General features: G+C 34.6%; 2 protein-coding genes across 7 annotated transcripts in view; both read right to left on the bottom strand.

The window, feature by feature from the left end:
* LOC129905220 (receptor-type tyrosine-protein phosphatase mu) overlaps positions 1-26896 on the bottom strand; it is a 1191339-nt gene that overhangs the window by 470205 nt on the left and 694238 nt on the right. For all 6 annotated transcript variants that reach the window (XM_055980653.1, XM_055980654.1, XM_055980652.1 and 3 more), the window contains one exon: positions 3451-3623. In XM_055980653.1, coding sequence (XP_055836628.1) covers positions 3451-3623 — 173 coding nt within the window. The remainder of the gene's footprint in view (positions 1-3450; positions 3624-26896) is intronic.
* The window catches only part of LOC129905224 (uncharacterized), a 31316-nt gene continuing 12277 nt past the window's right edge, over positions 7858-26896 (bottom strand). Inside the window, exon 2 of the mRNA XM_055980664.1 lies at positions 7858-26541. Coding sequence (XP_055836639.1) covers positions 10579-11754 — 1176 coding nt within the window. The 5' untranslated portion in view covers positions 11755-26541 and the 3' untranslated portion in view covers positions 7858-10578. The remainder of the gene's footprint in view (positions 26542-26896) is intronic.

Raw genomic sequence — 26896 nt, 5'->3', positions numbered from 1 at the left:
CAACTCCCAAAATCGATTGCTCAATGTCGGCTCTTCCCCATCTATTTTGTACATTTATGTACTCATATCGGACTTATAATTTGATATATATATCTGAAAATCAATAAGGCACTTGTAGAAATACATATTTAATATAATTGAACTGGTTTTCATAGCAAAAATTAAGTTTACTTGGAACCACGAATTTAGTTCCGCTAGATTGGCAAAACTGCACACTGTGCGACGTTTGCAAACCTTCCGATTTGGTACAGTGAAATTTTTCAATTTAATTCCTTTATTTCAAAATATCGGCATTGATTGATATAAATTTAAATGTTTTAGAGATTTATTTGTTTAACTTCCTTTAAAATATTTTTTTTTTTTTGACAACAACATTTAAACCATTACTTAAATGATTTAATTTAAAACAAATGTTAGTTATTTATTTTTAAATAACATCAGTAGGAACTTTCATCGGAATGTTATTTACAACACGTAACTTAACTTCGAGAAAGATAAATTGCTAGATAAGTCCCATCTGAACTTAGTTGCAATCGGGAGGAGGAGGTGGTTTTAGTGGTTAAGAGTCCCACATATCTATGAGCACGCGTTTTCCGGTCCTCACAGAATCTTTTGAAGATTTCAACACCTACCCACGGACAACAAAAAAAAAAAACAAACTTCATTTTTAATTCTTATTTGGTAAAAATAATAATTTTACAAATAGTTTATAAAAAAGAAAAAAATATTTTAAAAATATGATTTTTGACATTTTTTGACAAATTTTGAAACACATGCGGGCTATGTGAAGCTGGCACCCCCAAATGCAAATTTTTTTTTCAAACCTATATGGTTCGAAGGTTAGCCCAGGATAGCCCAAGATTTTTTTTCGTTAGCCCACCCTTAGTTTTAAAATTATAACGGAATTATTTTTTTTCACCTCAAAAATCACAAAAACAAACTTTTTTTTATTCTGTGAAAAAATTGTTGGTTTTGCACTGTGGTTCGATTGCCCAACGTTAGCCCAGGATAGCCCAACTTTTTTTTTCTTGATTGCACTATTTTTTCAGAAGATACAACAAAAAACTTTTTTTCATATCAGAAACCGAAAAAATGTAAATTTTTTTTTCCTGTGAAAAAATCCTTAATTTAAAACCGTGGTTTGTTTGCCCAAGGTTAGCCCAGGATAGCCCAACTTTTATTTTTGCTATCGTAAGCTTGGTTTAAAAATTATAGAAGAATTAGTTTTTATTCACCACACAAAAAAAAAAGTACGTATACACCTCAGTAACCCTTTTTTAATTTATAATTAAGAACAATTAAATTCACTGGTGTTTGCATTGCGCCTCAAATGTTTTTAATTTGAATTAACATTTTTACTCGATTGAATGTAGTCCATATAACATTCCTGTTAAGAAGCTTAAGTTGACATTTAACATTAGTGCCACAACAAACGAATAATTTTTCAAGCCTCAAAATCAATTTTTTGTTTTGTTTGCCATATAAGTACCTAGAAAAGCTTAGTAAAGTACCAACTTCTTAAAAATCAAACATTTTTTTTTTCAGTTTAAAATTTATCCTTTTTTCATTTTTCCTCAATTAACCATTCTAATTCCAACTAATAACATCACTTTTTTCGTTAGCCCACCCTTAGTTTAAAAGTTATAACAAAAAACTTTTTTCAAAGTACCAACTTCTTAAAAATCAAACTTTTTTTTTTCAGCGTAAAATTTATCCCTTTTTTCATTTTTCCTCAATTAACCATTCTAATTCCAACTAATAACATCACTTTTTTCGTTAGCCCACCCTTAGTTTAAAAGTTATAACAAAAAACTTTTTTCAAAGTACCAACTTCTTAAGATTTTTAAATTTGGGCTATCCTGGGCTAACGTTGGGCAATCGAACCACAGTGCAAAACGAACAATTTTTTCACAGAATAAAAAAAAGTTTTTTTGGTGATTTTTGAGGTGAAAAAAAATAATTCCGTTATAATTTTAAAACTAAGGGTGGGCTAGCGCAAAAAAAATCTTGTGCTATCCTGGGCTAACCTTCGAACCATATAGGTTTGAAAAAAAAATTTGCATTTGGGGGTGCCAACTTCACATAACCACACATGCGCCACCGGAAGTCCTTAACCAATTTGAGCCAATTTTTTTTTTCAACTTAATATTAAGCTTATATAAGAGTTTTCTAAAGCTATTATATTCAAAAAATAATATGTTAGGGTGGTACATTTTTTTTTTTTATAGAAATATCATTTTTTAATTTTTTTTTCATACTTCAGAACCGATGCGCGACCAGAAGATATGAACTGATTTTGAACCCTTATTTGACTTCACCATTCGCAACTTTTCTGCGCTCTTACGATTTGAAATTCGAGAAAAAGTGTTTTTCGGCCCACTCTTATGTAGGGGAAGTGGGGCCAAGACCGCCCACTTAGTGTTTGACTGTCTTAAAAACCAATACAAAACATCTTTTAAATAGAATAAAGTTTTTATTCATTAAGTTTAATGTTTTTTGCAGTAACTCTCATTATTATAAAAAAAATAAAAAAATACTGAACAAAAGATAATTCGTTTTGAAAAAACATCAAACAAAAAATCGTCTTGCACCCACATTTAGGTAAGACCACCCTATCAATTTTTTTTGGTAGAAAGACCGTTTCTATTATTTTAAATGCAGCCTATTTGTTATAATTACACAATAATGCTATATTTTCATTAGTTCTCACTCCAGCACAAGCTTTTTGGTACCATTTGGTACACATTTTGCACTTAATCCAACAATACTTTGGATTGGATCAAGAAAACAGTTGCAGATAGAAGGTACAAATACAATCTGCAAAGCTCTCTTAATCAGAATCATCAATTACAGTATGGTTTGGCGCCTGTTACTTAGCTTTTTGGAAGATTTAACGGTGAAGTTCTTTTTTCACTTTGTTTAAGCTACCAGAGCTTCCAATTTCGCCCATGGGCGGTCTTGCCCCAGTCATATCATATTTGATGCTCTGTATTATTTTTTTTTTTTAATTTATCTTTATGACTCCTTCTTTCGCAGAAAATACTTTTGAATATTCACTTTCTATAACAAAAAAGGAAAAGTTAAAAACTTAAATTATTTCAGTGTCAAAAATACAACTGACTTTTCACATGAACGATAGCAATTTGATGAAAAATCACAAAATTTACCGTAACTCTTCGGGGTCTTAACCGAAATTGCTAAAACTTACTGACGTAATCGATAGTACCAAAGGGCACCTATTCTATATTGTAAGTGTTGCCAATTTTACTTTTTTTCATATAACATAGTACGAAAACCGTCTTGCGGTCTTGCCCCCACTTCCCCTATGCATATGTATATTTGAGATGTATTTTCATAAGGACAGACTGGTTGAAATATAACAAATAATAAAACTATTTTAATGTATTTATGTACATATGTATGTGTATGTAGTAGATTAACAAAATTTACCTTGGGGTTTGCTTGCATATCAATAAATATTCCTTTTGATATTCGTTGATCCGGGTTATAGGATCCTTCAATGATTTAGCTTTTAAACATTCTGACAGTTCACTGACAGGAAACCAGGTATTCCCCGACGTGAGATGTTCTTCAAGAGTATCGTACACAAACTTATACTGATCCTGGATGCAGATAAAAATAACAAAGTATACTGTTTACATAATTCAATTTGGATTGGTTGCAGTTTTTTTATATACAATATTTACGGATAGAAAAATATTTATATAAAAAATAACTCACTTAAACGAAACAAAATTAAACAGACTGTGATCTTTTCTTAAATTATTAAAAAGTGTAACTTATTTTATTCCACCAATTGTTTTTTCTTGCAAAACAGCCCTTACAGAATTAGTACAGGTAAAAAAGGCATTTAAAAAAAAATTGTTACACTCATGAAATTTGGCAAAAAGTTTGCTTTTGGGATGAGAACCAAGGATAAAAAAAAAGACTATTAAAAAAGTTGTGTAGAAGGGTGTTTTTTCACGGACAAGAGGGAAGGGGTGAAGGTCAAAAATACACTCTAAAAATTGTTTGTCCAATATTATCATATGTTTTCAAGGTATTGTAATGTTTTATTCCGGGTTCACAATACAACTAATTTAATTTCCACTTATATTTCCGTTCAAATAAGAACACACTTTATTTTAACTCAATTTACTTTTATTATTCCCTCAAACAAACACACTTTTAAATCACTTTATTTGCTACTAACAATTCGCAACACTTTATTTCACTTTGTACTGTACTCTTTCACTTTCAATATTAAACTGTCCGGTCGATGTCTACGCTGCCTTTTTATACCGAAATTTTTCGAGATTCGAGAATGTCGAGAATTTCGAGATTCGAGAAGGTTCTCGTCTTCGATTCTCGAAACTTCCTCTCCAGGAGGGGCGCTACATACTTCCAGTCTAGTGGGATATTTTGGGATGTGTTCAGAGGGTAGGTAGTTTCTTAACTATTAAAGGTCCGTTCACATTTCTACCTTTGCAGTAGTAGGTAGTGTGTTCAGACTTTTATCTTAAAAGTAGTTTGGTAATTCATCGTTACATTGCCCCCCTCTTAGGATTGTTCGTCCCGAACAACTCCATTGTTTCTTTCACCATTATAACGATGTAAACGGTCACAATGAACTACCTTTAATTTGCCTCTTACCCCTCTTTGTATACGGTAAACCACGTCGTTAATTCTGGTTATTACTGTGTAAGGGCCTTCCCAGTTTTGTTGTAGCTTCGGTGATAGCCCCTTTTGTCGGTGGGGATTGTAAAACCACACAAGTTCTCCTTCTTGAAACCCTGTTGCTGTCGCTCGTGCGTCATATTTTGTTTTCATCCTTTCACTAGACGTTTTTATATTTGTCCTTGTCCGTTGGTGAATGTCAGCCAGTGTTCCTTTCAGGTTATCTACTCATCCATTTCATGTGGCTCGTTTGGAACACATCCAAATTTTATCTCACTTGGCAGGCGTATTGCTGAGCCAAATAGGACTTCCGATGGTGTATGTCCAGTAGAACTATGTGTTGCACTTCTATAAGCCATCAAGAATAATGGAATATGTCGGTCCCAGTCTCGTTGGTTATCATTGACTACTTTTGACAGGTGTTCCTTAAGGTCGTGTTAAATCGCTCAACCATCCCATCAGATTGTGGATGAAGGGGTGTTGTTCGCGTCTTCTTGATGCCAAGGAGTGAGCAAACCTCTTGAAAGATCTTAGATTCGAAATTCCTTCCTTGGTCGGAATGAAGTTCCATGGGTACTCCAAACCTGCTCACCCAATGAAAGACAATCTTATCCACAACTGTTTTGGTTTCCTGGTTTGGAATGGCAAATGCCTCAGGCCATTTGCTGAAGTAGTCCATCATTACAAGGATATACCGATTTCCGTTGTTGGTTTCGGAAAAAGGACCTGCACCACATTGTACTGCTGCATCTTGCTTTGGATTTTTCTAGCTGGTCCTTTGCTAGCGGCACAAGTATCACATTTTCGGCACCACTTTTCAACGTCTTCCCTCATACGTAACCAGTAGAATTGCTGTCGTAGCTTTTCCAGCGTCTTGTTGATGCCTAAATGGCCTCCAGAAGTTCCACCGTGCATCTCTCGGAGAACATCATCTACCTTTGACTGAGGTACGACTAGCTGCATTACATAGGATTTACCATCTGCGGATTCCCACTTACGCCTGAGTAGCCCTTCTTGCACATGAAGTGAGTCCCATTGTGCCCAATATGCTTTTAGAGTGGGGCTTCGGTCGGAGATGTCGGCCCATTCTGGTTTCTCTTGATGTTCCTTCCATGCAAGGATGGGTTCGATGTCCGAATCTTCCTGTTGGGCCATTCTGAATTCTTCATTACTCCAGCCGCAAATGGGATCAGCTCTCGTTCTTCTAACAGCGACAACTTCCTTTTCTTCTAGTCGTGTGCAATGCTTGCAGTCTTGCTTGCACGGGCGCCGAGATAATGCGTCTGCATTTGAATGCAGCTTTCCTCTTCGATGTTGAATCTGACATTGATACGTCTGAAGTATCTCGATCCATCTTGCTACTTGACCCTCTGGATTTTTGAAGTTCAAAAGCCAATTTAGTGCGCCATGATCTGTGCGAAGAAGGAACTTCTGTCCATAGATGTACTTATGGAAGTGCTTTGTTGCCAATACTAGAGCTATCTATTTCTATGAGCTTAAGTATCTATCATTCATCTAATATTTGTAAGGATCAGCATGAATTCAATTTTAAAAAATGTAATTTTACTCTACTTTTTAATTTACTCAATGACATTAACTGGGATTCTGTTTTCTTTAATGTTAATTTTGACGAAATGATTGTACATTTTTATGAAATATTATTTTTTTGCTTTTTAGAAACAGTCCCTTTACGCAAAAAACGTGTATTTAATAGCAGCCCGCCATGGTTCGATCTACATATAAAAAAGCTTAAAAACAAAAGAAACAAGGCTTGGATAAAATTCAATCTATCACAAACTGATGAAAACCGTAATAGTTACATTCATTTAAGGGATGAATTTATAAGCTACTCTAACTTTCTCTATACAAGCTTTATATCTTAAACAGAAAATGAACTTAAATCTAATCCACGTAACTTCTGGAATTATGTTAATTGTAAAAGAAAATCTGACGGTTACCCAGCACATATGACTTATAATAATTCTACTAGCCATTCCCCAGAGGTTATAACCAACATGTTCGCCGAATTCTTCCAGGGTGCTTTTGAAAATGACTCTACAAATGACTCAAATATAACTTATTCATTTGATGAATTCTCACATCTTAACTCGATTAATTTTGCAATTTCTGAAGCAACTATTCTTGACTATATCGAAAAGTTAGACGAGTGTTTCAGTCCCGGCCCTGATGGCTTGCCGTATTTTATTTTGAAAAAATGTGCAATATATATGTCTTACCCGTTGTTTGTGCTTTTCAATACGTCAATTAGTAATTCTACGTTTCCCGCTATATGGAAAAATGCATATCTTACTCCCATTCATAAGAAAGGTCCAAAAAAATTAGTGACAAACTACAGACCTATTGCCAAGCTTTCTGTCATCCCTAAACTGTTCGAATCCATTGTCTGTGATATTCTGTCATTTCATTGTACCTCTGTTATATGTGAAAACCAACATGGTTTTGTCAAAAAGAAATCTACGGTCACAAATTTACTACAGTTTACAACGTTCTGCTTAGATGCCTTTGAAAAGTATAAGCAAGTAGATTGTGTTTTTACTGATTTCAGTAAAGCTTTCGACAAACTTAATCATGAAATATTACTTAAGAAACTATGCATCATTGGACTTAACGATCGCTTTATTTTATGGATTTCTTCGTATCTCAAAAATAGATTATATAGTGTTGTATTTAGAAATGAATGTTCCCAATGGTTTAAAGTTAATTCGGGTGTACCTCAAGGTAGTCACCTTGGTCCTTTATTGTTTGTCTTATTTATTAATGATGTTCCTTCTGTTTTAAGTAACTCTATGTCTTTAATTTATGCCGATGACGTGAAAATATTTCGAAAAATTGACTCAGTAGCTGACTGTGAACTTCTACAAGAAGATCTTCAAAAATTCTGGGAATGGTGCAATACTAATCGTCTGTCTTTAAATATTGACAAGTGTAAGATAATGCGTTTTACACGCAAACACAATGTCCTGTCATATACTTATTTGTTGAACACGTCTCAATTATGTAGTCTTTCAAGTTTCTCTGACCTCGGTGTGGTGTTGGATTCAAAACTTTCATTCACTAACCATTACAATTATATTATAAAAAAAGCTAATCAGATGCTTGGTTTCATTAAAAGATTTGCTCGTGACTTTCGTGATCCTTATGTGCTTAAAATTCTGTATGTTTCATTTGTTAGGTCTATTCTGGAATACGGTTGTATTGTATGGGCCCCATATTACGCGGTTCATGTCAACAGAATAGAATGTGTTCAAAGAAGATTTATGAGATTTTGTTTACGTTTTCTTCCCTGGTCTAGTAGGATTGATTTGCCACCTTATTCACATAGACTTCAACTAATAAATCTTCCATCTCTTTTAAGTCATCGAGAGAACTTGCAATTCTGTTTTATGGTGGGAATTGTTGGCGGAACAGTTACGGCTTCATCGATTCTGTGTAGATTGAGTTTTAGTGTTAGTCGTTCTAGCTTAAGAAGGCAAATGCCTCTTTGTAATATTTTTAGTAGATCTAATTATGGGGACAATAGTCCTCTCAATATTTTGATAAATATCTTCAATAAAAACTATTTCTTAATTCAATCAATAAATGTTAATGTAAAATCGCAAAATTTTGAGAATATGTTCTTCATCCATTACAATTAAATTTATAAAATAGATTTAAGTATTTATAAGTATATTTATATTTAATGTACATAATGTTATAGAATAAGAGATTGCTGCGTTAGTATTTAACGTGTTGAATAAATAGAAGTTCCCTTCTGGTCACGCAATAGTTTCTTTCTTGTTTCGAGAGTACCTTGCTGAAATAGGCAACAACCTTTTCTTCTCCGTCATGAACTTGCGATGAAACAGCACCAACTACAACATTACTTGCATCTGCGTCAATGATGAATTGTTTGCCTGGAGTCGGATAGGCCAGCACAGGAGCTCTACATAACCGAAGCTTCAGTTCCTGAAAGCTTTTCTCACACTCATCTGACCATTTAAAGGATTTACCCTTCTCCGTAAGTTGGTGCAAGCTCTTGGCGATTCTCGCAAAATCCTTCACAAATCATCGATAGTACGTTGCCAGACCGAGGAAACTCCGAAGTTGATGCTTGTCCTGAGGGGTTGGCCAATTTTTCACAGTGTCAACTTTTTCAGGATCAGTCTTTACTCCTTGGGATGAGATGATATGCCCCAAGTATTTAACCTCGGTCTTGAAAAGTGCACATTTCTTTGGATTCAACTTAAGATGTGCTTCTCGTAGCCTTTGGAATACAGCCTTTAGGTTTTCACAATGGTCATCAAATGTTTTTTCGTAAACGATGACATCATCCAAATAGACTAGGCAAGATTTCCAGGTTAATCCATTCAAAACGCACTCCATCAAGCGCTTAAAAGTAGCTGGGGCATTACATAGCCCAAACGGCATGACATTAAACTGCCACAGTGCATTTCCTGTGGAGAAAGCCGTCTTTTCCCGATCTTCTGGATGGATTTCTACCTGCCAGTAGCCACTCTTCAAGTCCAAAGTCGAAAACCATTGTGCTCCTTCCATTGCATCTAGAGTATCGCTGATTCTTGGCAGTGGGTAGCTGTCTTTCTTCGTCACATCATTCAGCCAGCGGTAGTCGACACAAAATCGAGTGCTTCCATCTTTCTTTTTGACGAGAACTACCGGTAATGCCCAAGGGCTTTTGGAATTTTCGATCAGCCCATATTTCTTCATTGTCGATATCATTTCTTCAACATCAGTGGCGTAGATAGGGGGGGGGATCAGGGGGATATATCCCCCCCCCCATTGATTGGGATCGATAATTGTACAAAATAACCAGTCATGAACAAATAAGTTAAAGAAACACACTCTGAAAAAAAACGCTATGGATTTCGAGTTTTTGATTAGCTTAAAGGTTATAAATATGGTTTACCAACTCTCGTTGCCATTAAGTCGGAGTTTCAAAGAGTGAATTTAGACTTGGTCCAAGCTTTGGATCTCGCCAAAGATTTAAGAGATCAACTAAAAATTAAACGGGCAGAAGGCGACTCATTTTCGAAAGTGTTTGTAGGTTCCAAAAAAAAATAACTGAAGTCGTTGACATAGGCTTCAAACATAAGAGAATAGTGAAGCAACAAAAGAATCGTTCGAACCCTTCGGTTCAAAGTACAGAAAAGAATATTTTCGTGTTACTGTTTTCAACCTTTTCTCGATTTCTAAATAATGGGCCTTGAAGAAAAATTTAGAAACCATGAAAACATACTAGAAAGGATTTTGGTTCTTTCCAAGAATTCTTCGTCTGAAATAGACAAAGCAGCTAAAGAATTTAATGAAACTGTTGAGTTTTACCAAACATTTGGCTGCAGGACAATCTTCTATTCTTCCACCGAGAAAACAAGACCACGTAAAATAGAACAAAAACAATAAGATTTCCTTATGGTTTTCATCCAAGAAGGAAATATTATTTTTTGGAAGCTAATCACCCGATTGGTTTTCCTTATTGCAAAATTTGAAATAATGAAATTTTTACTAAATTTCAAAAAGATTTTTTCCATGAAAATAATATTTAATAAATTAATTGCTGATTTTAATAAGGTTTCTTCATAAAACAGTTCAATAAGAAAATCTGTTAGTTTTTAGGTGGTCCTGGTCATATTTTTCTCTGTGTGAAGAATTAAAAACTCAGAAAAGATATTTTATCAGAAGGAATAATACTTTCTCTATGAACTCATTAAAAGCCCTCGATAGCAGCCCCGAAGAAAGTTTTCCTAGTACCCGTAGGTTTCAACGTCAACCACCGAAAGAACTTTCTCCAATTTAAAGAAAATAAAAACAATACGAAGAAACATTATTAAAACTTTAAAAAAAATTTGCGAACTAAATCTATCCCCCCCCTTAGCGAAAAGCTATCTACGCCACTGCTTCAACTTCACCTTGTTTGGCCAACGGGAGACGTCTTGCTGGTTGACGAATCGGCCTAGCATCTCCTGTATCGATTCGATGTTGCACCAGTTGTGTTCGGCCGTACTGCCCGCTGGGTGAAGAGAAGATATCAGCATATTCGTGAAGAAGCCTTCCCGCAACATTAAGCTGATGTTGACTCAAGTTGTCTGATTTAAGAATTTGAGTCTTTAGTTTCTCCGAGTTCATAGTCATCTGTGTGTCCGCCTCGTTGATCTTAGTTATTGCGGGTACAGATTCGCATTGCCCAACAACTTCTCCTTTCTTAAGCTTTATTGGGTACGGTTTGATGTTAAGTATCCGTACAGGTACCATGTTGTTCTTTGGTGCCACAAGAGTCTTACCGATGATGACGTTTTGGGAACTTTGCTCAACTTCTGGCTCAACCATGAGGTATCGATGGCTTCCAATATTCCCCTTTAGTTTCGTCCACACAAAAACTTCTGAAGAAGGAGGCAGGCACATGTCTTCTTTGATGAAAGTTCTAATTGTTGTTGAATTTTCGTTGCCATAGACCATTGGGATCTCCACATTTCTGTATTTCAAGACTTGATTACCTATATCCAAAATGATTCCATGGTCCTTCATGAAGTCGATTCCAATGATGCACTCGTCACATATATCTGCCACCAAAAACACATGCGAAAACTCTAATTCTGCCCTACGGATCGTAAGACGAACTTCACCGTACACCCTTGCTGCTTCTCCTGTGGCGGTCTTCAGACGGTAGCTGTTGGTGTTATGTAGCCATGTCATCTTCACCAAGTCTCTTCGTACAATAGAGGCGGTGGCACCGGTGTCAATTATAGCCACGTGTTGTTTGTTGTTTATGGTCGCCTCCACTGTCAGACTTTTGTTGTCTCGTTTAGTCTGTGAGACTTGAATTGTGGTTCTGGGGCCATCGATACCAGAAACCAGCTTCTGCCCCTCGAAGTTTCCCGAATGGGAATCAAGTTGAGGATGAGTGTTGGTTGTATCGCTTACCTGTTGTTGGGCAATATTCCTGTTTCCACAGTGTGTGCAAGCATTTCTTTTTGGTGGCAATCTGCACTGCCGCTGGAGTTCCAGCATCGAGTAGCTCCGTCTCGTTGGTTTCTTTGGAATGCGAGTTTTTGACAAGAGCATTCCTCGACTGCAACTTCTCTTACCCGATGAACGCCTTAAGAAGCCTGTTCTGCTGCCTCCATAGTTAGTGCGAACGCTAATGCTTCAGGAAGGGAACGTTTTCCAGCTGTTCGTATAGCTCGCTGAAGATTTACATATGTCAGATACAGCACGAACAAAGGCTTCTGTCGCAAACTGATTGATAATGTCGTCTCCTGCTGTTGGATATGCCAGATGAACTAACCTTTCAATATCTGCTTGGAGTTGTTGCAGAGTTTCTCCTCTTTTCTGGACTCTTGTATTGAGTTGGACGCGGAAGACCTCCTGCATATGGCCATTTCCAAAGCGTTTTTCAATAACCTGGACAAGAGCGTTAAAGTTACCATTCTTTTCTGGTGGTAAAGTTTGTAACAACTCAGCAGCAGGACTTCTAAGAGCAAGAGTCAGCGCTATACATTTGTCTTCGTCATCCCAGCCATTTGTTGTGGCAGCTGCCTCAAACTGTTTCTTGTAGATCGACCAGGAACTTTGTCCATCAAAGGTTGGTGGATGCATTTCTTTCTTCTTTAAATACTCACCAGAACTTTCTCGCACCTTAATTTTTCGAACCTTGTCAAGTTCTTCGGTAAAACTTTGCATTTTAACTTCCATTCCTTTCAATTTGTCATCGAATTTTATTTCTACTTTCTCGAGTTCTTCTTCAACTTTTCTCGAGATTGTTTTTCAACACTTTTGATGGAAGCATCAAGAGCAACGAACTTGTTCTCGATAGCATCAAGCTTACCTTCGATGAGGTTTTTCTGTCCATCTAGAAGGTTCTTTTGGGTTTCCAATTTTTCGAGAAGATTCTTCTGTTCATTCTTTTGCTCTGTGCGTTGTTGTTCCATTTGTTCTCTCTGTTCATCAAATTTTGCAAGGAGAACAGCCATCATGGATGACATATCGGAACTGGTACTTACTCGTTCTTCTATCATTTCAACTTCGAATTGAAATGTATCCAAATCTTCGTTTTTCTGGGTTAAATAATCCTGTAGACGAATAATGAGGTCATTTTTCGATCCAGCAGTAGGAAGACCTCGCTTAGTTAATTCCGCTTTCAGCTCAGTCAAACTTAACTGATTTAGTGTTTTACCCATTTTAAATTTTCAAAACGCGAGCACTTTTACTTATTTCAAAATGTTTTACACTTTGTTTATTGTTAAAACACACTAGCATTTTTTATTTTATTCGCGAAATTATCTGATTCGCACAAATAAATAAATTTTATAAGTAAGTACTTTTCTGACACCAATGTAATGTTTTATTCCGGGTTCACCATAAAACTTATTTAATTTCCACTTATATTGCCGTTCAAATAAGAACACACTTTATTTCAACTCAATTTACTTTTATTATTCGCTCAAACAAACACACTTTTAAATCACTTTATTTGCTACTAACAATTCGCAACACTTTATTTCACTTTATACTGTACTCTTTCACTTTCAAGATTAAACTGTCCGGTCGATGTCTACGCTGCCCTTTTATACCGGAATTTTTCGAGATTCGAGAATGTCGAGAATTTCGAGATTCGAGAAGGTTCTCGTCTTCGCTTCTCGAAACTTCCTTTCCAGGAGAGGCGCTTCATACTTCCAGTCTAGTGGGATATTTTGGGATGTGTTCAGAGGGTAGGTAGTTTCTTAATTATTAAAGGTCCGTTCACATTTCTACCTTTGCAGTAGTAGGTAGTGTGTTCAGACTTTTATCTTAAAAGTAGTTCGGTAATTCATCGTTACAGTATTTTTTGATGCTGAATCTAATGATATAGGGTCAATGTGGGTAAATGTAAACAATTTCATGTCTTTTTTTCTTTCGACTTTAGATTTTTATATATTTTCACTGAACAACTTGACAGGTATCTTCAAATGCAAATATGAAATGATGGCAATTCTTCTTTATAAATATAAACAAATATTTCCCAAATTGTTTACATTACTGTCAAATATGGCATGTTTACAAATACCCCACCATGTTTGTGTTTTTTTACAAATTTGGGATAAATGTAAACGGTGGTTTAAAATTTAAAATTTCCTCTTTATCATATGGATAACAACTTGAAAAACGTTCAAGAAGGTATTTGACAAAAACTTTTTCAAATTCCAATAAAAGTTTTTGTTATCTTCATTTGATTCTTTATATATGCGCCCAATATGCATCCTGAGCAGCTCTGAAAGTCATATTTTTTGTTTTCTTACGTCAAAGACCGATTTTGCAACATCATCCACACATCATGAAAATGATGGTGTTGGCTACTTTAAAATGTGACTCCGCGGCACTTTAGCAATAGTAATTGACTAAAAATACGTTATTTTTATTAAAACAAATAATTTCAGCAAAAATATATGTTTATATTTACCCCCAGAATACGTTGTTTACATTTACCTATTATGAAAAATATTCTGGGGTAAATGTAAACACATGCAAATCGACATAAATGTCCTGTATTTTAAAATTTGCTTGTATCACATAGAATCTACATCAAAATTAAAAACAAAAAAGTATTTGCAAATTATACTGACTTAATTGAATCTGCAAAAATATTTAATTTTTCTGAAAGACTAACGACTTGTTTGGCACTTTAAAAAATTATCTTTCACGGAAAATACGCTCGTCGAATGAATTCTCTCTTGACAGCAATGAGCTTGACGTATAAGTTAAAAGATACATGCGTCCTCGATTTGTACTTATGTATGCATCAAAGAGATTTAACTGAAGCTTGTTATGAGCCATGTTTTCATTTACCCCTGTTTACATTGACCCACATTGACCCTAAAAATAAAGCCAATACGATTGCTCTAAGACAGTGTTTTTCAAACTTTTTGAACTTGCGACCCCCTTGAGAGGAAAAATATTTTGGCGACCTCTTCACACTACATTGTGTCAGTATTTTTAAAAAGCTGTAGGTAAACAATAAAGTTGTTCAAAATTCGATTCAATTACAAAGATTTTACTTATTAGAGAAGAAATTTTTTTCCGTGCTGCACATTTTATTTCGTAAAGCTTTTCCTGCTTACACTAATGGCCAGTGTTTATACAGCATGTTTTAAGAAAGCTGTCGCGAGTCACGACTACGAAATGGATAGGAAAAAATGTTTGGCTTTTTGTAGCGATGGTGTCAAAGCTTTGACTGGTGAAAAAAGGACAATGTTGAAACTCATAATGCCAAACTCTTCATAAACACACTGCTTTCCTCATCGATAAGTTCTTGTATCGATGTAACTGTCTGCAGAATCAAATGATTAGCCTAAAGATGTGATCATAGAAGTGAACCTTATAAAAGACAAATCTTATCTTTTTTAACACTTAAACATCCTAAATAAGAGCCGCCAAGGAAGAGAGGGGAACATTATAACTCCGAGGATTTTTCGGAAAACTTCGGTATGGTCCGAGCAAACAAAAATATGTAATACTTTTCCCTGCGTTCAAAAGATTCTTAAAGAAATTTCATCGGAAGAATCAATTTTTGTTAGCTCCCGTATTTCTCTCATAGTAGAGTTTATTAAATTTGGAGATGAAACTATTGAGTTACTTTTAAGAATCTATGTGAAATCACATCTTGTGCTTCTACGTCTTCCTGTAGAAGCAGACTGTGCATTTTAATTAAAAAAAAAAACACCAAAATATACAAAAAAACACAACTCCAGTGGGATCTATGTGCAACGAAAACTTTTGATTAAATTGAAAACGTTACAATACACGCAAATAATACACGCAAATAATACATAATTGACACACACCCTTTGTTTGATAATTGTAAAATAAAAATATCATCGCAGAAAAAAAATGGGATTTTTTTTATCTGGCACAGGATATTTTTTTATTGATGAAGAATACTGGCTGAAAAACTCTTTTATTTGGGTTTCAATTTCATTTTGGAAAAAGTGAAGAATTAACGAAAATAATGGAAGAAATATATATGGCGGAATATAATATAATAGAAAATACATTCATAATAGTTGTTTCTTGTTTTTGTTAATAACAAAAGAATTTTAAAGAAACACTTTTCGTATTTTTCTCTTTTCAAAAAAAATTTTAAAATGTGAAACTTCAAATTCATAAGTGTGTGTGCAAATCGGTGTAAATCTGACTAAAAATGTTGAGTAAATCCGGGGTACTCCGTAGCAGAGATCCAAATGAGAAATTGTTCGAACAGGTTCGAACAATTTCAATTTTTTTAAATGATCGTTCGTGCTCGATCGTTTTCTCTCTATACTCGTAAATCATCTTACTCATAAACAAAAATACTCATAAACAAAACCATACAAATTGTTTGAACTCATGAGTATACTCGATCCTCAATACCCACGAACAAAATTACTCGTAAACAGATCGACTGTTCATAAACGCCAGGCTTTACTCGAAATGATCGAAAGTGATCGAAGTGTTCCAACGTGATAGAAAAATAATGAACAGTTTGAACAATGAAAACAAGCACTTCCAATTTCTACGTGCTATAGGTACCTGTTGCACATTTTTTTTTTATTTAGGTTTTGAGGGCTGGTTGTTTGCGGTACAAGTGCAATTAAAGCAGGTTATTTTAATTTTACAATTGTGGTATTAGGTTAGGTTAGGTAGAAATGGCTGTCAGGAAAACAACTGACACACTTAGACCATTTATTGGTCCGTTGTGATACCATGATTTTGTGAGGAAATTCCTCACTAATTAAACCAGTTGGAGCTTTTAATAAAGCGGTGAAGGTTGAAGATGTCAGTATTGATTAGTTCACTGGTATCTTCTAAGAAATATTTTTCCAGGTATTTTTTACGTCTACTGGAAAGGGCAGGACATGAGCAGAGAAGATGTTGGATTGTTTCTTCTTCTTCCTCATCAAGGCAACTTCTACAGAAGTCGTTAGAGATTACGCCAAGTCTTATGGCGTGTCTACCTATGAGACAGTGTCCTGTTAAGACACCTATTACAGAGCTGATATGCAATCTGCTTAGAGACAACAAATTTTTTGAACGTTTTGGATCTAGCCTAGGCCAGATCTGCTTGGTCGTTTGGCAAGTTATAATGTTTGACCATCGTATGTTTGTTGCCTCTATAGCTTCTTGCTTCAACATGAGTTTGCACGTTGCGATTGGTATACCAATATTTGCCTTATTGGGTAAAATTGGTATCACAACAAAAACATTACTGTTAAAAAAAGAGCCAAGTTCTCCTATGTTGAAATTATGCTGGCACAAAAAGTACTGAGATGTAAAAGTGTACCAAGTTCTAAAGTTTGGATTCAAATTCGTATCAATAAAATTTTGATTGTTCCCTTGACAATTTTTCTTTTAACTGCCGATTTTTAAAGTTATTTCAAAAATTGCCAAGTAAACAATCAAAATTTTATTGATACGAATTTGAACCCAAACTTTAGAACTTGGTACACTTTTACATCTCAGTACTTTTTGTGCCAGCATAATTTCAACATAGGAGAACTTGGCTCTTTTTTTAACAGTAATGTTTTTGTTGTGATTTCACTCCTTTTTGCAAGGTATGGCTGTAGAATTGAAAATCTATATATTTGATGAAAATTCAGTGAAAATGGGCGGTTACCACGCCCCCTGGCTAAAGTTCTCAAATTTTAATTTTTTTCCTTTTTATAAACTACTAGCTCTACCATTCTACCAAATTTCAAGATTCTACGATAATCAGAAGTGCGGATGCCACGCCCCCTGAATTGAAAATCTCAAATTTTCGATTTTTCCCTTTGTATACACCACAAGTCCTATCACCGTGTAAAATTTCAAGTTTCTACTTTAACGGGAAGTTCTCCATAATTTTGATGATCTGTCAGTGAGTGAGTGAGTCAGTCAGTTACGGTTTTTGCGATTTTTGAAGCCCTATATCTCAGAAACTACTCATCGAAAGAGGCTGAAATTTTATGAGGAGTTTGGTTTCGACCAGCTCAACAAATGTAGCGAAATTACTAGCATCTTTGGTGTGGAAGTTAGAGGGGGGTCGAAAATGGCCTGAGTTGTTTCCTGTAAATAAGGGTGTAGTGCCAAAGTTGCTAGAGAACTTGGCTGGGCACTACTGTGCCCCTTGATTAGAGTTCAATTTCTGGCGAGTTCGTCTGCTTCACAGTTTCCCAGAATATCTCTGTGACCCGGCACCCAGAAAAGGTGAATGTTAAACTGTTCTGACATCTCCATGAGAGATGATTGACAGTCGCGGGCAGTAACGGAGTTTGTGGAAACCGAAGCTAACGATTTAAGGGCGGCCTGGCTATCAGAGAAGATGCGGATATAAGATGTAGATATCACGTTTTCTTTGAGCCAAGTCAGTACTTCTTTAATCGCCATTATTTCCGCTTGGAACACGCTGCAGTGATTAGGGAGACGGAAGGAGAGACTAACATTAAGTCTATCGGAGTAAACCCCGCCACCCACTCCGTCATTGGTTTTAGAACCATCTGTGTAGAAATGAATTGAATCATCTCTCAGAAACTGGGCATTGTCCCATTCTGATCTATTTGGGATGGTGACTTCATAATTATTGCCAAAAACCAATTGTGGGGTGGTGTAGTCGGAGTGACTATGGATTGATCCGAATGAATTCAGAATATTTGTGTGACCAATGGAGTTATTGGTCCATTGAGAGATGGCTTGGAGTCTTATAGCAGTGCTCGCGGCCACCTGCTTGCTGAATATATCTATGGGTGGAAGATTGAGTAATATATCAAGAGCGGCGGAAGGTGTCGAACGGAGAGCTCCGCTGATGCACATGCAGGCTGAACGTTGGACTTTGCTTAACTTGTAGCGATATGTTACTTTTTCCAGAGCAGTCCACCAAACTGCTATCCCGTAAGTGAGAATAGGTCTGATGACCGCAGTGTATAGCCAATGAGTTATTTTAGGAGATAGTCCCCATTTATTCCCTATAGCTTTTTTGCAAGAAAAGAGTGCCACTGTGGCTTTTCTTATTTTTTCTTGTATGTTGGTTTTCCAATTTAATTTGCTATCCAAAATAAGACCCAGGTATTTGGCTTCGCTGGCAAAATTAAGTGGAACTCCATTAATAGAGGGGGGTCTAGTTGTGGAATTTTATATTTCTTTGTAAAGAGGACCAGTTCTCTTTTTTGAGGATTTACCCCCAATCCACAGTTTGTTGCCCATTTTAGTAGCTTATTGAGAGCAGTTTGCATTAGTTCTATTATAGTATGGAGATGTTTTCCTGATACAGCAATGGCGACGTCGTGGTATTAGAAAGGGATTTTCAATGACTGAGTAAATAAAAAAGTAATTAGTCGTTAGGTAACAATACAAATAGTGGGAAATGCCCAGTTAATTTGTGCAGGTAGGTGCGTAGTAGAAACATATCCCTAAAAAATATGCAATAATGCGATTTGGGATGATTGTTTTTAAAACAAATTACTATTTTTTCGGGTAGGTATATTGGGGAAATTACAAATCAGCATGAAAGGGTTAAAGGGAAAGTTATTAATGAAATGTTTAAGCTCAAAAGCTGATTTCTTGCGAGAACAATATTAAAATAGTAATCTTCTGAGTTCATTTAAAAAAGTAATAGTTTTATAAAAAACAATCGAAGAACAAAGTATTAGCTTAAATCTTAATAATAATATATTTTCTATTTGCGACAAAAGAAACTGCCGAAGTAAGGTATGGGGGACTTTTGGTGTAATAAAAAATCAAAATGGTGATACTATACCAAACTTTGTGGCATGCAGATCGTGCAAAAAAGTGATGAACAATTTTAAAACAACGACGAACCTTTTGAGGCACAGATTCATTAAAGAAACCTTGCCAAATATAAACAAAGAGAGGATTGTGTCGATGGCCGATAAGAAAGCAGTTTTTGATGTTTTTGAAAAATGTCTTTGACTTAATATTACTTATGTTTTGAAGTTATACTTCTTATGGGACGGTGGGTATGAAAATTTGTTTTTTGACAAGAATGTCAAAGGGATTATGACGCGATCGCCATCTCCAAGACAATTTGGCAGCAGGGCTGTCATTTCACCTTTACAGTTGTTAGTACTTTAGTATAATAACAAATGCAGTACGCCGCAGTACGGTAAAAAAAAAAACACACAGCACGTGGCAAATTGCATGTCTCATATAGCAAGTTGCATGTGGCATGTGGCAATTACCATGTGGCATGAATGATGGTGCATGTGGCAAGTAGCACGAGGCATGTGGCATTCAATATGTGGCATGTGGCAAAATGCATGTGGCAAGTTGCCACAAAAAAAAACAAAAACGTAAATACTCATAAATAAAAGGAAAAAAAAAACAACATAGACTAAAACTAAGCTTGCATCACAAATAATAATTATATACAGATGTCTCATCTTCATAGAAAAAAGTGACATATGAAACTGAAAATCACCACTTTGAAGAGCTTTTAAAAAAGCTCTTTTCAATGAAAAATTTGAGAAAATTTAAAATGCTTTTTTTCTCTTTGGAATTTTGATTCTTTATTCTCGGATTCTCTTTTACGTGGTCTTTGAGATTGAGTATCATGTCATCATGTGTTTTCACGCCTCTCGCTCAGACAGAGCGAGAAGATCTTTTTGAATGGATAGAAAAGAAAAAAAATCATGGGCATAACGGTCTTGAGTTGGAATCGTTATTTTTCTGTATCTTTGATTTTTTTCTTGTATTCTTGTTGTGTTTTTGCATTGCAAAATCCCGTTTTAACTGTTTCTTTTTTAAAGTGGGATTTTTGGAAGAAAAATAGAGCTGTGTGTGTGCATATGGATTGTGGACGTCTTTAAAAAAACAACCTGAACGATAAATTCATTTTTTTCTCTAATATTTTTTTCATAAGCTAGGTTGGGATGAGGAATAAATGAGCATGAGGTGATCTGTGGTGTTGCAATATTGTTTGTCAATTAAAAAAATGGAAAGGCTAACAGAAAATCGTCGCTTTGAAGTAAAAGAGCACCAAAGAAAATAGAACTCAGATACAATTACCACTCAAGACCGTTGTTCACATATTTTTTTTTTCTTTCTGTCCATAGAAATAGACCTTGTGGCTCGAGTATCGAGTCTTCCTGGCGCACGTTTTTTGTTTCTTTCGGTTGATGCTGGTCGGTCTGGCTCAACGACAACGGTTCATGAAAAAAAAACAACAAAAAAACTTCCTCAGTAGTTCAATACCTAACCTACTCACAAAAGATCTATTAGACCGACTGAATCGTCTCAGCTTCCAGCTGCATTTTCTGAACATCAGTCCAGTCTCTCTACATTTTCGTATTTAAATACACACACTTCTACGACAGCATCAACACAAGCTATTACATCTACGCTAATGGACTATCAGACTAATAGTTTGCCTGCTCCTCCAGCTTCTGACACTGACACATCCCATCATGCAGCGTCCTTAAATGACAGAAACTTTACATCGCCTTTAGAATCTGGACTGAGAATTGTTGATGGTCAAAGAACTATATTCATCTCAAAACTTGAACCCTCAACGAATGCTCTTGATGTAAAAAATTTATAATGTCTAAAACCGGTACGTTGCGATCAACTACGGTGGATAAAATGCTCCATCGTAACTACTCAAAGTACTCTTCATTTAAGATTAAAGTACCAGATTCTATGTTCCATCTTCTCAACTCAAAATCTTTTTGGCCAAACGGAATCATTGTTCATGAGTTTCAAAATAGGAAACAAATAAAACATTCTCACCCTTTTCCACAACATATGACAATGCCCTTCCTGAATCAAAGCAGCTACACCAACTATTGATCTATTATCAAAATGTAAACGGCCTAAGGACAAAAACCAACAAGGTTTATAAGAACATAAATAACGTGCCTCATGATGTACTTATCCTCACGGAAACATGGCTAAATTCTTCTTTTGTGGATACAGAGATGTTTGATTCCAACTTTCAAATTTACCGCCGAGATCGCCATAATGACACCTACACTACAACTGTTGGCGGCGGTTTATTGATAGCAGTACGTAACTGCCTCTTTTGCAATCTTGTCGACGATTTTTTGGAATCAACATTAGAAATAATGTGCGGGAAAATTACTATTTCATCTGGTGATTTATATATCGTTGCTTGCTTTATTCAACCCTCTTCAAACTGTGAACTATATGAGAAGCTCTATGACTGTCTTGAAACTATTCATAGCAAAATTGATCATAATGATGAAATTATCGTCATCGGAGACTTTAATCTGTCTAACCTTGAATGGGTCAAGTCAGATGAATTTGATTACTTTGTCCCTATAAATGCGAAGAATAGCAATGAATTTCAACTAATCGATGGGATGGCATCTTTCGGACTAAATCAATTAAGTGGGATCAAAAATCAATTTGGCAAATCCTTGGACTTAATTTTCTTTTCTGACGACATCAACTCTGACGGAGCTGTCCTAATAAGCGAAACAAAACTAGTAGAGGAAGATCGCTACCATCCAGCTTTATCTATTTCGTTGAATTTAAATATCAGTTCCTTATCTTCTCATTGTAAGAATCAGCATGAATTCAATTTAAAAAAAAAATGTAATTTTTCTCAACTTTTTAATTTACTAAATAACATTAACTGGTTTGCTTTATTTTCCAATGTCAATATTGATGAAATGATTTTACGATTTTATAATACATTATTTGATTGCTTTATATGAACTATTCCTTTACGCAAAACAAATCTTTCTAGTACTAGCCCACCATGGTTTGATCTTCATATTAAAACTCTTAAACATAAAAGAAATAAGGCTTGGGTGAAGTTTAATCGATTTAGGACTGATGAAGCTTTAAAGAACTATAATGAACTAAAAAATGAATTCATAAACTACTCAAATCTTCTTTACACGAATTTTATATCAAAAACTGAAAATGAATTAAAATCTAACCCGCGTAGTTTTTGGATATACGTAAATTGTAAGAGGAAATCCGACGGTTACCCAAGTAATATGAGCTATCTTGACTCTACAAGTCAATACCCTGAGGAAATATCCAATATGTTTAGTGAATACTTTAAATGCGCTTTTGAAAATAATTCTTCTTGTGATACAAATAATATTTTCACTATTGATGAGTTTTCACACCTTAACTCTATTGATTTTTCAATTTCTGAGACAACTATCCTTCAGTACATATCAAAGTTAGATGAATGTTTTAGTCCTGGTCCTGTTGGCTTGCCTTCATATATGTTTAAACAATGTGCAATATATTTTTCGTATCCTTTGTCTCTACTCTTTAATCAATCATTAAATAGTGCAATATTTCCAGCTCTTTGGAAAAACTCATTTCTAATCCCAGTTCACAAGAAAGGTAACAAAAATTTAGTAACCAACTATAGACCTATAGCTAAACTATCTGTCATTCCTAAGTTCTTTGAATCAATTGTTTGTGATGTTTTGTCTTTTCATTGTACTTCTGTTCTATGTGATAATCAACATGGTTTTGTTAAGAAAAAGTCTACAACAACGAATTTATTAGAATTTACGACGTTCTGCATTGATGCATTTGAGAAGAATCAACAAGTTGACTGCATTTTTACAGACTTTAGCAAAGCCTTTGATAAGCTTAATCATCAAATACTTCTCAATAAATTAAAAAGAATTGGTCTTAACGATCAATTTCTTAAGTGGTTGGATTCATATCTCAAAAATAGATTAAATAGTGTTATTTTTAAAGGTGAACGTTCTAAATGTTTTATTGTCAACTCTGGTGTACCACAAGGTAGCCATCTTGGTCCTTTACTGTTTATTTTATTTATTAATGATCTTCCGTCTGTCTTAAAAAACTCTATGTCTCTTATTTATGCTGATGACGTGAAAATTTTTCGAAAAATTAACTCAATATTAGACTGTGAACTTTTACAAGATGACTTGAAAAGATTTTGGGAATGGTGCAATAATAATCGTCTTTTTTTAAATGTTGAGAAGTGCAAGTCAATGTGTTTTACGCGTAAGAATAACTGGTTTGTCCATAAATATAACTTTAATTCCTCTGATTTATGAATTTTGTCTAGCTTTACCGATCTTGGAGTAGTATTAGACTCAAAGCTTTCATTTATCGATCATTTTAATTATATAATAAAAAGGGCTAATAAGGCACTTGGCTTTATTAAACGTTTTACTCGTGAATTTCATGACCCTTATGTCCTTAAAACCCTCTATGTTTCGTTTGTGAGATCAATTCTTGAATATGCGTGTGTTGTATGGGCACCTTATTACGCGACTCATATCAACAGATTAGAATCCGTTCAAAGAAGTCTACGTTTCCTTCCCTGGTCAGATAGAATTGTAATACCACCTTACTCTCATAGATTACAACTTATAAATCTGCCATCTCTTTTTGCTCATAGAGAGTATTTAAAGTTTTGTTTTATCATAGGAATAATTAATGGTTCGATTTCAACACCATCGGTCCTTTCCCGATTGAATTTTACAGTAAGTCGTACAGTACAGTAAGAAGACAAATGTCACTTTGTAACATCTTTAGTAGATCAAACTATGGCGCTTATAGTCCTCTCAATCTGTTAATTAATGTATTTAATAAAAACTATGTTCTTATTAATTCCTGTAATGATATTGTTAAATCACAGAGTATGAGGAATATGTTTTTCAATCAATATCGTTAAAAATTAATTTTTTATCCAATGTTAAATGTTAATCTTAAATCTGTATAATCTGTACCGTTAGTATTTAACGAAATAAAATAAAAAGAGAAAGAAAAATAAGGAATATGTACCTACTTGTACATATTTGGGTTGGTTTTTTGTTTTTGTTTTTTTTTTTTTTTTTGCAATTTAGTTTTGTTTTTGTTTCCTTAGATGGCGGGATTGAGTGATTGTGTGTAGGTATGCAAAAGGATTAAGAATGCATTTTAAGAAAGTAGTAGGTACCTACCTGATCAATGAATGAAATTTTGTTCTTTAATAATTTTTCATAGGATAGGTTAGGGTTAGGAATAAACACATGAGATCTGGTTTTGGGATATTTTTTGTAAATCAAGGAAAAAAGAATGCATGCACAGTTTTATTTGTTTGCGCATTGATTTGTTTTGTGTTTATTTTTGTTTTGTCTTGAACTGGGGTATCAAATCATGAGTATCTAAGTAGGTAGGTGAAACAAGTAGGTTGTACATATAGTAACATATTTGCTTCACTTTTGTTTTTAATTTTGATCAAGTTAAGTTAGTAGGTAGGTACATCGTACATACCTATGTCGATCAAATAGTAACTATGTACAAACGTTACTTAACGTAGGTAGAACACAGGTATACTTACACAAATAAACTCATATAAACCGTAGTCAGTCAGTCAGATATGTTTGTAATTATATTATGTATGTAGCTAATACTACGTATCTCATTGTTGTAGGTACATTATAATAGGCAGGTTTATGAAATTAAACTAGTTTTATCAACTTTAGATTTTGATCAACTACCTACGATTTTTATTCACAAAACAGAACATAAAAATTTATTTTACAAAAGAAATTATACATTGTATGTACAAAATAACAACACAGGGATTTTTCGGGTTCCGTAGCCAGAATCATGGAGAGACAAAGGTAGGTAAGTATGTACTTACGAATTTTCAAAAACATAAAAATGTTTAAATTGAAATACCTACCTAGCTGCATTAAAAATACCTAATATGTATAAATATGCTAACAAATTTAAGGAGTATCTACCTATATTAATTTTGTTTACCTTTTCAGTATTTTAACTTGGAAAAAAATCGATATCTTTAAAACATATTTAAAAAAAATCGTGTTAGTTAGATTATCTATAAATCAAGAACAGCGGAAACGGAGAACATTCAAATGTCTGGTTTGTCTTTGATCCATATTGCAGAACCAAAATATTTAAATACCTAACTATACACCCACCTAAATAACTATAAAGGCAGTCGATTTTTTTTTTCGTTTTTAAACCATATAAAGGATATTTAATTTTTACTCCTTGCACGAATAAGATGACAAGTGTATACTGGATTGTTTGCCACCCTTTAATTTTATTTAATTCGTTAAACTTAATTTTAAAAATTATATTTATAATTTCTGGTGCGAAATAATTAAAAAGGCACAGCTGATTTTCACATTACAAGTGTGGTTTAGCAAGATCAAATGTAACCAAAAGTAAGCAAAACAGTTGGAAAATGAATTAAACCCATTATGAACATTTTATAAGTAAAATGTTTCGGTTTTTTTATAATAAGGCGTGAAAAACCCTTGACGCAGGCAGAAATGGGCAAAATCAAGGCTTACCATGAAAATTGATTGTCAAACCGCGAAAGTCATTCCTTCGAAAGAAAATGTGGAAAACCGGCGCCCTTATCAACACATAAACTTTCCCGCTTTCGCATCGGTGAAAAGCATAGATGAAAAATGGTTCGACGTCGAAGTTCGACGATTATTAAAAATGAACTATTTATTGCCCACACTTTGCATTGATTTGTTTTTTCTATGGAGAATTTTTTTTTATTTACAATAGGTAGGTACATTTTTTTGTAAGGCAAAATATTGTTTTTGTCAATAAAGATGGTGCAATAGTATTTCTTAATGCAAAACATTATCAAGTTGCAGTAAATAGTTGTTTTAAAAAAGATTTTTTACAACCCTGATTTATTTTTTTGTATTTTTTGCTTCCATCAAAAAAATAAAGTTCACCTGTTTGAATGCAATTCAAATGTAAACAAAAACATGAATAGAATTCGCCAATTAATTCACTCTACTCTATCTAAGAACCTGCTTACCTACCTATCCATCTACCTAAATTTTCACAGATTTAAGCGACCCATACACATACACACCAGACAACACACTTGTGTGGTCACCGGAGCTAATGTCGTTTTCTATTGACGAATCTCAGAATGAGATTTGTGAATTTGACAGCTGAAAGGGGGGGTGAAGAGGGGAAATAGTGGACAATTCTCAGATTTCATGATCTATTTGCGTCCTGAGATTCAAAAAAATGACAAAAAAATGAATCTGAGATTCAAGAATCTGATTCTGGATTTTTATCAAGATTCACGCATACAAACACACGCACTTTCACACACACCCCTCTGTTTGACATTTGTCTGAACATTTGTTTTTGTTTTATTTTTTTTATACGCACAGATTTCGCACACAATTACAAAACTGGATTTCATATTCTATTTGCAGTGGAAAATCTGAGAATTTTACACAAAAAT

Source organism: Episyrphus balteatus, chromosome 1 (assembly GCF_945859705.1).
Source record: "Episyrphus balteatus chromosome 1, idEpiBalt1.1, whole genome shotgun sequence".
Classification (NCBI taxonomy): domain Eukaryota; kingdom Metazoa; phylum Arthropoda; class Insecta; order Diptera; family Syrphidae; genus Episyrphus; species Episyrphus balteatus.
Note: the sequence above shows the minus strand (reverse complement) of the source record. Positions and strands in the feature narration are given on the sequence as shown.